The sequence below is a fragment of the Scyliorhinus torazame genome, chromosome 18, assembly GCF_047496885.1.
Source record: "Scyliorhinus torazame isolate Kashiwa2021f chromosome 18, sScyTor2.1, whole genome shotgun sequence".
Lineage (NCBI taxonomy): Eukaryota > Metazoa > Chordata > Chondrichthyes > Carcharhiniformes > Scyliorhinidae > Scyliorhinus > Scyliorhinus torazame.
In genome coordinates, this window is record NC_092724.1 from 122,206,474 (window position 1) to 122,218,110 (window position 11,637).

Consider the following 11,637-nt stretch of genomic DNA (forward strand, 5'->3'; position numbering starts at 1 on the left):
CCTTTTGTTCCCTGTCGCTTTCTCCCCATCAATGCCTCAACCAGAGTTGACATTCCAAACAATCAACACCTTTTCTCCTGCAGCATAAATTGCTGTGAATATTTCAGATTTGTCTCTCTTGTGTTTGGCAGGCGTTTTAGAACTATCTTTACTGCTGTTTTTCACAATTTGGACAGAAGGATCACAGTGCACAAACAAGTAAAATGAGTTTTCGCTAAATGGGACTCCACAGGCTTTACTGTTATTTGTGTAAATGAAAATCTACAATTGTGCTCATCGCCCATGAGGATTAGTGGTCCAAGAGTGACAAACGAGGAGCAAATTTTAAATGAATTAAATGATCATTCAAGTGCAGGATAACAAGCAGCAATGCAGCGAGGCACGACTTTGTGAAGTAATTCCAATTCCATAGCAATATGACCAATTAAAGAGTTGAATAAAGTGCCCTGACATTATAGATTGTAACTACAAACAATAATGAACTAAAATGGTATTACTACGCAGATTATTGCCTAGCGTTAGGATAATGAAATAGAACTGCTGCATCAAAACACCTGGAATTAATCAGATTGACAAAAATTTGCTGGTAATTCCGGATTTTGAAAAAATAAACAAGGGCATTATTTTCAGCATTCTCCATAACATTTTAAATGGTAACATAATGATGTTTTGCAAAGGGACTTCATGGTTAAGAAACAAAAATCAAAGTTACATACAGTAAATCATACATTTATAAACCCTTTACCTGTAAGCATTTGGAGACCTTAAGACTTGCAGCTTTCCCTCATATGGAAACATGTCTTCGTATTCCAGTATGACACCATTTGCACCAAGGTGTGAAAACAGAGGAAAGATCTGTAGAAAGAAAATCTGCAATGGAGCTGTTTCAATTCAAATTTCAGAAGGTCATGAAGTGATTCTGTGCACAGAAGAATCAGGCCACGTGACCCTTTGTGCTTCTGGTGGCTCCTTGAAAGGTGGACCACATCAGATTATATTCTATTGAACAAAACTTTCCTGCAATGGAAGGTGATCTTTATTGCGAGAAGGGGGGGCGATTGAATCAAATAATTGATCTCATGGAATTTCAATCTAAAATATATGTTATTTTAAATTAGAAGTCGAGAATCTATTACGAGCAATAAAGTTCACAGATCATTGCAGGATTATTCTTGAACCAGACCTGCACACAAATTAATTTAGTCTCTGTTTTATCCACTGTGCTAAGACTTAAATTGCAATTATTGGAATTTAACAATACACGACATACAAAAATAGACATAATTCTGATAATATTAATTAGGATATATCAAGATAAGTAAATTAAAAGTTACCATTTTGTAAGGCAATTAGAACTCACCAATGGCTATGGAATAATGAGTCATAGTAGTACAAGAAGCTTAACATATAATTTTTTTCTTTTATCATTATTTATACCTAAATTACAGTTCTCTTCACTTCGAATGTACTTCAATGGCAAGTGCTTTGGGATGTCATGTGTTTGTGAGAGGTGCTATATGAATGCAAGTTTTTTTTCTTCTACACAATGCATATATCGACTTTCAGTCATGTATATGGCAAAGGAAAGTCAATGTACTTTTACAATTTTCAAACTGACCAAGTTAATCATTAGAACCATAGAATTTTACAAGATTAAAGGGTATTAACAAGTCCAGTATGTCCATGTCAACTCTATAAACTGCGAGTCATCATTTGGTCCCATTTCTCTGCTCTTCTTTTTGGCATTTTAAAAACATTTGTCAACTCTTATTTTTAAAGCTACAATAATTCTATTCCTACCTCTTTCCAAGAGCTTTTCATTTCCAAACATCATTCTGCATTAACCAAATCTCTGAACACCTCCCATCATCTTTTTTGATCTTAAACTTATGATTGGAGTTGCTGAGTCACAAGTGGAAATAATTCCCCTAATTTACTACAACAAAATTTCATAAATTTAGAGCACTTATTTCAAATTTTCTCTTCCTAGCCCTTGTCCAAATGAATAGAAATCCACTTCCTCTCATCTATCCTCATAACTACAGCTTCTCAGCCGAGGTACTCATCTCTTCTGCATCATCCCTAATGGCCATGACATCCTCCTTAAACACACCCAAAGTTAGATCATATATTCTAATCACAGCCTAACCAATGATATATCAACACCCTTTGTACTGCAAAGATTGTTATTTATAAATAAGCTTTACAGGTAATTGTTTTTTTTAAAAAAGAGGCCAGAAAATTCAAAGTCAATATTTTGGTACTGAATCGACTGTGGTAGGTTTTACAGATTGAAAATCCCTTATCTGAAATGCTTGGGGCCGAGTGTGTAGCGGATTTCGGAATTTTTCGACTTCGGAATTTCAGATAAGGGATGCTCAACATTTCCTTTGTTGTAAAACATGATCACTGAGAAGAAATACAAAAATTCCACTGTTGTGACTGACAAATCACCTGTTTTAGATAGGAGATCTTGGGTGGGGCTCCTTTCAAATCCAGATGGACTAATTTCAAACCCATCTGTGGAGGGTGAAGTGTATTGGTATCTGTTTCCATTGATTTGTCCCAATGCTTATCAGCCATTCTTCAAACACACCCAAACCAGGGGTATGTGACACCTGGGGGAGGGGTTTGTCGGAGAGGGAGAAGGGGGGGGGGAGAGGGAGAAGGGGGGGGGGAGAGGGAGAAGGGGGGGGGAGAGGGAGAAGGGGGGGGAGAGGGAGAAGGGGGGGGGAGAGGAGAAGGGGGGGGGAGAGGGAGAAGGGGGGGGGAGAGGGAGAAGGGGGGGGGAGAGGGAGAAGGGGGGGGGGAGAGGGAGAATGGGGGGGGGAGAGGGGAGAAGGGGGGGGGAGAGGGAGAAGGGGGGGGAGAGGGAGAAGGGGGGGGAGAGGGAGAAGGGGGGGGAGAGGAGAAGGGGGGGGGGGGAGAGGGAGAAGGGGGGGGGGGGGAGAGGGAGAAGGGGGGGGGGGGAGAGGGAGAAGGGGGGGGGGGGGAGAGGGAGAAGGGGGGGGGGGGAGAGGGAGAACGGGGGGGGGAGAGGGGGGGGGGGGGGAGAGGGGGGGGGGAGAGGAGAAGGGGGGGGAGAGGGAGAAGGGGGGGGGAGAGGGAGAAGCGGGGGGGGGAGAGGGAGAAGGGGGGGGGGGAGAGGGAGAAGGGGGGGGGGAGAGGGAGAAGGGGGGGGGGAGAGGGAGAAGGGGGGGGGGAGAGGGAGAAGGGGGGGGGAGAGGGAGAAGGGGGGGGGAGAGGGAGAAGGGGGGGGGAGAGGGAGAAGGGGGGGGGGAGAGGGAGAAGGGGGGGGGGAGAGGGAGAAGGGGGGGAGAGGGAGAAGGGGGGGGGAGAGGGAGAAGGGGGGGGGGGAAGAGGGAGAAGGGGGGGGGGGAAGAGGGAGAAGGGGGGGGGGGGAGAGGAGAAGGGGGGGGGGGAGAGGGAGAAGGGGGGGGGAGAGGAGAAGGGGGGGGGGAGAGGGAGAAGGGGGGGGGGGAGAGGGAGAAGGGGGGGGGGAGAGGGAGAAGGGGGGGGGAGAGGGAGAAGGGGGGGGGAGAGGGAGAAGGGGGGGGGGGAGAGGGAGAAGGGGGGGGGGAGAGGGAGAAGGGGGGGGGAGAGGGAGAAGGGGGGGGGAGAGGGAGAAGGGGGGGGGGAGAGGGAGAAGGGGGGGGGGGGAGAGGAGAAGGGGGGGGGGAGAGGGAGAAGGGGGGGGGGTAGAGGGAGGGGAGGGGAGGGGGGGGGGTAGAGGGAGGGGAGGGGGGGTGGGGGTAGAGGGAGGGAGGGGGGGTGGGGGTAGAGGGAGGGGAGGGGGGGTGGGGGTAGAGGGAGGGGAGGGGGGGTGGGGGTAGAGGGAGGGGAGGGGGGGTGGGGGTAGAGGGAGGGGAGGGGGGGTGGGGGTAGAGGGAGGGGAGGGGGGGTGGGGGTAGAGGGAGGGGAGGGGGGGTGGGGGTAGAGGGAGGGGAGGGGGGGGGGGTGGGGGTAGAGGGAGGGGAGGGGGGTGGGGGTAGAGGGAGGGGAGGAGGGGTGGGGGTAGAGGGAAGGGAGGGGAGGGGGGGTGGGGGTAGAGGGAGGGAGGGGGGGTGGGGGTAGAGGGAGGGGAGGGGGGGTGGGGGTAGAGGGAGGGGAGGGGGGGTGGGGGTAGAGGGAGGGGAGGGGGGGTGGGGGTAGAGGGAGGGGAGGGGGGGTGGGGGTAGAGGGAGGGGAGGGGGGGTGGGGGTAGAGGGAGGGGAGGGGGGGTGGGGGGTAGGGGGAGGGGGGGTGGGGTAGAGGGAGGGGAGGGGGGGTGGGGGTAGAGGGAGGGGAGGGGGGGTGGGGGTAGAGGGAGGGGAGGGGGGGTGGGGGTAGAGGGAGGGGGGGTGGGGGTAGAGGGAGGGGAGGGGGGGTGGGGGTAGAGGGAGGGGAGGGGGGGTGGGGGTAGAGGGAGGGGAGGAGGGGAGGGGAGGAGGGGAGGGGGGGTGGGGGTAGAGGGAGGGGAGGGGGGTGGGGGTAGAGGGAGGGGAGGGGGGGTGGGGGTAGAGGGAGGGGGGGGTGGGGGTAGAGGAGGGGAGGGGGGGTGGGGGTAGAGGGAGGGGAGGGGGGGTGGGGTAGAGGGAGGGGAGGGGGGGTGGGGGTAGAGGGAGGGAGGGCGGGGTGGGGGTAGAGGGAGGGGGGTGGGGGTAGAGGGAGGGGAGGGGGGTGGGGGGTAGAGGGAGGGGAGGGGGGGTGGAGTAGAGGGAGGGGAGGGGGGGTGGGGGTCGAGGTAGGGGAGGGTGGGGTGGGGGTCGAGGTAGGGGAGGTGGGGTCGGGGTGGAGGGAGGGGGGGTGGGAGTGGAGGGGGGCGGGGGTGGAGGGGGGGGGGCGGGGGTGGAGGGGGGGGGGCGGGGGTGGAGGGGGGGGGCGGGGGTGGAGGGGGGGGGGCGGGGGTGGAGGGGGGGGGGGAGGGGGTGGAGGGGGGGGGGCGGGGGTGGAGGGGGGGGGGTGGGGGTGGAGGGGGGGGGTGGGGGAGGGGGGGGTGGGGGGGTGGGGGAGGGGGGGGGTGGGGGTGGGGGAGGGGGGGGTGGGGGTGGAGGTGGGGGTGGGGGAGGGGGGGGTGGGGGTGGAGGGGGGGGCGGGGGTGGAGGCGGGGGTGGAGGGGGGGGCGGGGGTGGAGGGGGGGGCGGGGGGGGCGGGGGTGGAGGGGGGGGGCGGGGGTGGAGGGGGGGCGGAGGGGGGGGGGGGCGGTGGGGGGGGGGGGGGGGCGGAGGGGGGGGCGGGGGCGGAGGGGGGGGCGGGGGGCGGAGGGGGGGGCGGGGGCGGAGGGGGGGGGGGGCGGGGGGGGGAGGGGGGGCGGGGGCGGAGGGGGGGGCGGGGGCGGAGGGGGGGGCGGGGGCGGAGGGGGGGGCGGGGGCGGAGGGGGGGGCGGGGGCGGAGGGGGGGGCGGGGGCGGAGGGGGGGGCGGGGGCGGAGGGGGGGGCGGGGGCGGAGGGGGGGGCGGGGGCGGAGGGGGGGGCGGGGGCGGAGGGGGGGGCGGGGGTGGAGGGGGGGGCGGGGTGGAGGGGGGGCGGGGTGGAGGGGGGGGCGGGGGTGGAGGGGGGGGCGGGGGTGGAGGGGGGGGCGGGGGTGGAGGGGGGGCGGGGGTGGAGGGGGGGTGGGGGTGGAGGGGGGGGTGGGGGTGGGAGGGGGGTGGGGGTGGAGGTGGAGGGTGGGGGTGGAGGTGGAGGGGGGGGGTGGAGGTGGAGGGGGGGGGGGGGTGGAGGTGGAGGGGGGGGGTGGGGGTGGAGGGGGGTGGGGGTGGAGGTGGAGGGGGGGGGTGGGGGTGGAGGGGGGTGGGGGTGGAGGTGGAGGGGGGTGGAGGTGGAGGGGGAGGGGGGAGTGGGGGTGGAGGGGGGGTGGGGGTAGAGGGGGGGTGGGGGTGGAGGGGGGGTGGGGGTAGAGGGGGGGTGGGGGTGGAGGGGGGGGTGGGGGTGGAGGGGGGTGGGGGTGGAGGTGGAGGGGGGGGGTGGAGGTGGAGGGGGGGGGGTGGAGGTGGAGGGGGGGGGGGGGGTGGAGGTGGAGGGGGGGGGTGGAGGTGGAGGGGGGGGGGTGGAGGTGGAGGGGGGGGGGTGGGGGTGGAGGGGGGTGGGGGTGGAGGTGGAGGGGGGTGGGGGTGGAGGTGAGGGGGGTGGAGGTGGAGGGGGAGGGGGAGTGGGGGTGGAGGGGGGGTGGGGGTGGAGGGGGGGTGGGGGTGGAGGGGGGGTGGGGGTAGAGGGGGGGTGGGGGGTAGAGGGGGGTTGGGGGTAGAGGGGGGTGGGGGTAGTGGGGGGGTGGGGGTAGTGGGAGGGGTGGGGGTAGAGGGGGGGTGGGGGTAGAGGGGGTGGTGGGCGTAGAGGGAGGGGAGGGGGGGGTGGGGTAGAGGGAGGGGAGGGGGGGGGTGGGGGTGGAGGGGAGGGGGGGTGGGGGTGGAGGGGAGGGGGGGTGGGGGTAGAGGGAGGGGAGGGGGTGTGGGGGTAGAGGGAGGGTAGGGGGGGTGGGGGTAGAGGGAGGGTAGGGGGGGGTGGGGGTAGAGGGAGGGGAGGGGGGTGGGGGTAGAGGGAGGGGAGGGGGGGTGGGGGTAGAGGGAGGGGAGGGGGGGTGGGGGGTAGAGGGAGGGGAGGGGGGGTGGGGGGGGGTAGAGGGAGGGGAGGGGGGGTGGGGGTAGAGGGAGGAAAGGGGTGGGGGTAGAGGGAGGGGAGGGGGTGGTGGGGGTAGAGGAGGGGGGGTGGGTGGGGTAGAGGGAGGGGGGGTGGTGGGGGTAGAGGGAGGGGGGTGGTGGGGATAGAGGGAGGGGGGGGTGGTGGGGGTAGAGGGGGGGGTGGTGGGGGTAGAGGGGGGGGTGGTGGGGGTAGAGGGGGGGTGGTGGGGTAGGGGGGGTGGTGGGGGTAGAGGGAGAGGGGGTGGTGGGGGTAGAGGGAGGGGGTAGTGGGAGAGGGGGGGGCGGGGGTAGAGGGAGAGGGGGGGCGGGGGTAGAGGGAGGGGGGGGCGGGGGTAGAGGGAGGGGGGGGCGGGGGTAGAGGGAGGGGGGGGGCGGGGGTAGAGGTAGAGGGGGGGGCGGGGGTAGAGGTAGAGGGGGGGCGGGGGTAGAGGGAGAGGGGGGGGCGGGGGTAGAGGGAGAGGGGGGGCGGGGGTAGAGGGAGAGGGGGGGGCGGGGGTAGAGGGAGAGGGGGGGGCGGGGGTAGAGGGAGAGGGGGGGCGGGGGTAGAACGGAGGGGAGGGGGGGTGGGGGTGGAGGGGGGGGGTGGGGTGGAGGGGGGGGTGGGGGTGGAGGGGGGGGGTGGGGGTGGAGGGGGGGGTGGGGGTGGAGGGGGGGGTGGGGGTAGAGGGGGGGTGGGGGTAGAGGGGGGGGTGGGTGTAGAGGGGGGGGGTGGGGTGTAGAGGGGGGGGGTGGGGGTAGAGGGGGGTGGGGGTAGAGGGGGGGTGGGGGGTAGAGGGGGGGTGGGGGTAGAGGGGGGGGTGGGGGTAGAGGGGGGGGTGGGGGTAGAGGGGGGGTGGGGGTAGAGGGGGGTGGGGGTAGAGGGGGGTGGGGGTAGAGGGGGGGGGTGGGGGTAGAGGGGGTGGGGGTAGAGGGAGGGGAGGGGGGTGGGGGTAGAGGGAGGGGAGGGGGTGGGGGTAGAGGGAGGGGAGGGGGGTGGGGGTAGAACGGAGGGGAGGGGGGGTGGGGGTAGAAGGGAGGGGAGGGGTGGTGGGGGTAGAAGGGAGGGGAGGGGGGGGTGGGGGTAGAACGGAGGGGAGGGGGGGTGGGGGTAGAGGGAGGGGAGGGGGGGTGGGGGTAGAACGGAGGGGAGGGGGGGTGGGGGTGGAGGGGGGGTGGGAGTAGAGGGGGGGGTGGGGGTAGAGGGGGGGTGGGGGTAGAGGGGGGGTGGGGGTAGAGGGGGGTGGGGGGTAGAGGGGGGGGTGGGGGTAGAGGGGGGGGTGGGGGGTAGAGGGGGGGGTGGGGGTAGAGGGGGGGGTGGGGTAGAGGGGGGTGGGGGTAGGGGGGGGTGGGGGTAGAGGGGGGTGGGGGTAGAGGGAGGGGAGGGGGGTGGGGGTAGAGGGAGGGGAGGGGGTGGGGGTAGAGGGAGGGGAGGGGGTGGGGGGTAGAGGGAGGGGAGGGGGTGGGGGTAGAACGGAGGGGAGGGGGGGTGGGGGTAGAGGGAGGGGAGGGGGGGTGGGGTAGAACGGAGGGGAGGGGGGGTGGGGGTAGAGGGAGGGGAGGGGGGTGGGGGTAGAACGGAGGGGAGGGGGGGGTGGGGGTAGAGGGGGGTGGGGGGTAGAGGGGGGGTGGGGGTAGAGGGGGGGTGGGGGTAGAGGGGGGTGGGGGTAGAGGGGGCGTGGGGGTAGAGGGGGGGTGGGGGTAGAGGGGGGGGTGGGGGTAGAGGGAGGGGGGGGGAGGGGGGGTGGGGGTAGAGGGAGGGGAGGGGGGGTGGGGGTAGAGGGAGGGGGAGGGGGGTGGGGGGTAGAGGGAGGGGAGGGTGGTGGGGGTAGAGGGAGGGGAGGGGGTGGGGGGGAGGGGAGGGGAGGGGGGGTGGGGGTAGAGGGAGAGGGAGGGGGTGGTGGGGGTAGAGGGAGGGGAGGGGGTGGTGGGGGTAGAGGGAGGGGAGGGGGTGGTGGGGTAGAGGGAGGGGGGGTGGTGGGGGTAGAGGGAGGGGGGGGTGGGTGGGGGGTAGTGGGAGGGGGGGTGGGTGGGGGGTAGAGGGAGGGGGGGTGGGTGGGGTAGAGGGTGGGGGGGTGGGTGGGTGTAGAGGGAGGGGGGGTGGGTGGGGGGTTAGAGGGAGGGGGGATGGGTGGGGGTAGTGGGAGGGGGGGCGGTGGGGGTAGAGGGAGGGGGGGATGGTGGGGGTCGAGGGAGGGGGGATGGTGGGGTAGAGTGAGGGGGGTGGTGGGGGTAGAGGGAGGAGAGGGGGTGGGTGGGGGGTAGAGGGAGAGGGGGGTGGTGGGGGTAGAGGAGAGGGGGGCGGGGGTAGATGGGAGAGGGGGGGCGGGGGTAGAGGGAGAGGGGGGGCGGGGGTAGAGGGAGAGGGGGGGCGGGGGGGTAGAGGCAGAGGGGGGGGGCGGGGGTAGAGGCAGAGGGGGGGGCGGGGGTAGAGGCAGAGGGGGGGGGCGGGGGTAGAGGCAGAGGGGGGCGGGGTAAGAGGGAGGGGGGGGTAAGAGGGAGGGGGAGTAAGAGGGAGGGGGGGGTAAGAGGGAGGGGGGAGTAAGAGGAGGGGGGGGTAAGAGGGAGGGGGGGTAAGAGGAGGGGGGGGTAAGAGGGAGGGGGGGGGTAAGAGGGAGGGGGGGGTAAGAGGGAGGGGGGGTAAGAGGGAGGGGGGGTAAGAGGGAGGGGGGGTGGGGGGTAAGAGGGAGAGGGGGGTAAGAGGGAGAGGGGGGGGTAAGAGGGAGAGGGGGGGTAAGAGGGAGAGGGGGGTAAGAGGGAGAGGGGGGGTAAGAGGGAGAGGGGGGGTAAGAGGGAGAGGGGGGGGGTAAGAGGGAGAGGGGGGTGGGTAAGAGGGAGAGGGGGGTAAGAGGGAGAGGGGGGTAAGAGGTGAGAGGGGGGTAAAGGGAGAGGGGGGGTAGAGAGGGGAAGAGGGGGGGGTAAGAGGGAGAGGGGGGGTAAGAGGGAGAGGGGGGTAAGAGGAGAGGGGGGTAAGAGGGAGAGGGGGGTAAGAGGGAGAGGGGGGGGTAAGAGGGAGGGGTAAGAGGGAGAGGGGGGGTAAGAGGGAGAGGGGTGGGTAAGAGGGCGAGGGGGGTAAGAGGGAGAGGGGGGTAAGAGGGAGAGGGGGTAAGAGGGAGAGGGGGGGTAAGAGGGAGAGGGGGGGTAAGAGGGAGAGGGAGGGTAAGAGGGAGAGGGAGGGTAAGAGGGAGAGGGGGGGTAAGAGGGAGAGGGGGGGTAAGAGGGAGAGGGGGGGTAAGAGAGAGGGGGGTAAGAGGGAGAGGGAGGGTAAGAGGGAGAGGGGGGGTAAGAGGGAGAGGGGGGGTAAGAGGGAGAGGGGGGTAAGAGGGAGAGGGGGGTAAGAGGGAGAGGGGTGGTAAGAGGGAGAGGGGGGGTAAGAGGGAGAGGTAAGAGGGAGAGGGGGGGTAAGAGGGAGAGGGGGGGTAAGAGGGAGAGGGGGGTAAGAGGGAGAGGGGGGGTAAGAGGGATGAGGGGGGGTAAGAGGGAGAGGGGGGGTAAGAGGGAGAGGGGGGTAAGAGGGAGAGGGGGGTAAGAGGGAGAGGGGGGTAAGAGGGAGAGGGGGGGTAAGAGGGAGAGGGGGGGGTAAGAGGGAGAGGGGGGGGTAAGAGGGAGAGGGGGGGTAGAGGGAGGGGGGTAAGAGGGAGGGGGGGTAAGAGGGAGGGGGGTAAGAGGGAGGGGGGGGGTAAGAGGGAGGGGGGGTAAGAGGGAGGGGGGGTAAGAGGGAGGGGGGTAAGAGGGAGGGGGGGGTAAGAGGGAGAGGGGGGGTAAGAGGGAGAGGGGGGTAAGAGGGAGAGGGGGGGTAAGAGGGAGAGGGGGGTAAGAGGGAGAGGGGGGGGGTAAGAGAGAGGGGGGTAAGAGGGAGAGGGGGGGTAAGAGGGAGAGGGGGGGTAAGAGGGAGAGGGGGGTAAGAGGGAGAGGGGGGGTAAGAGGGAGAGGGGGGTAAGAGGGAGAGGGGGGGTAAGAGGGAGGGGGGGTAAGAGGGAGGGGGGGGTAAGAGGGAGGGGGGGTAAGAGGGAGGGGGGGTAAGAGGGAGGGGGGGTAAGAGGGAGGGGGGTGGGTAAGAGGGAGAGGGGGGGGTAAGAGGGAGAGGGGGGGTAAGAGGGAGAGGGGGGTAAGAGAGAGGGGGGGGTAAGAGGGAGAGGGGGGTAAGAGAGAGGGGGGTAAGAGGGAGAGGGGGGGGTAAGAGGGAGAGGGGGGGTAAGAGGGGAGAGGGGGGTAAGAGGGAGAGGGGGGGTAGAGGGAGAGGGGGGGTAAGAGGGAGAGGGGGGTAAGAGGGAGAGGGGGGTAAGAGGGAGAGGGGGGGGTAAGAGGGAGAGGGGGGGTAAGAGGAGAGGGGGGTAAGAGGGAGAGGGGGGGTAAGAGGGAGAGGAGGGTAAGAGGGAGAGGGGGGTAAGAGGGAGAGGGGGTAAGAGGGAGAGTAAGGAGGGCGAGAGGGGGGTAAGAGGGAGAGGGGGGTAAGAGGGAGAGGGGGGTAAGAGGAGAGGGGGGGGTAAGAGGGAGGGGTAAGAGGGAGAGGGGTGGGGGGGTAGAGGGAGAGGGGGGGGGGTAGAGGGAGAGGGGGGTAGAGGGACGAGGGGGGGTAAGAGGGAGAGGGGGGTTAGAGGGAGAGGGGGGTAGAGGGAGGGGGGGTAGAGGGAGGGGGGAGGGGGGGGGGTAGAGGGAGGGGGGGGTAGAGGGAGGGGGGGGTAGAGGGAGGGGGGGTAGAGGGAGAGGGGGGGTAGAGGGAGAGGGGGGGTAGAGGGAGAGGGGGGGTAGAGGCGAGAGGGGGGGGGGTAGAGGGAGAGGGGGGGGGGTAGAGGGAGAGTGGGGGGGGGTAGAGGGAGAGGGGGGGGTAGAGGGAGAGGGGGGGGGTAGAGGGAGAGGGGGGGGTAGAGGGAGAGGGGGTAGAGGGGTAGAGGGAGAGGGGAGGGGGGGTAGAGGGAGAGGGGGGGAGTAGAGGGAGAGGGGGGGGTAGAGGGAGAGGGGGGGGTTAGAGGGAGAGGGGGACGAAGGGGGGTAGGAGGGAGAGGGGGGGTAGAGGAGTGGGGGGGGTAGAGGGTAGGGGAGGGGGG

General features: G+C 66.1%; 1 protein-coding gene across 6 annotated transcripts in view; it reads right to left on the reverse strand.

Annotated features, from left to right (window-relative positions):
* The window catches only part of LOC140395478 (hexosaminidase D-like), a 47,870-nt gene that overhangs the window by 32,797 nt on the left and 3,436 nt on the right, over positions 1-11,637 (reverse strand). For 4 of the 6 annotated variants that reach the window (XM_072483269.1, XM_072483270.1, XM_072483271.1 and 1 more), the window contains exons 2-3: positions 2,455-2,618; positions 746-855 (exon numbers count right to left, since the gene is read on the reverse strand). In XM_072483269.1, coding sequence (XP_072339370.1) covers positions 746-855; positions 2,455-2,583 — 239 coding nt within the window. In that variant the 5' untranslated portion in view covers positions 2,584-2,618. Of the gene's footprint in view, positions 1-745; positions 856-2,454; positions 2,619-11,637 lie in introns of those variants that run through there. The other 2 variants (XM_072483272.1, XM_072483273.1) reach the window with 2 other exon arrangements.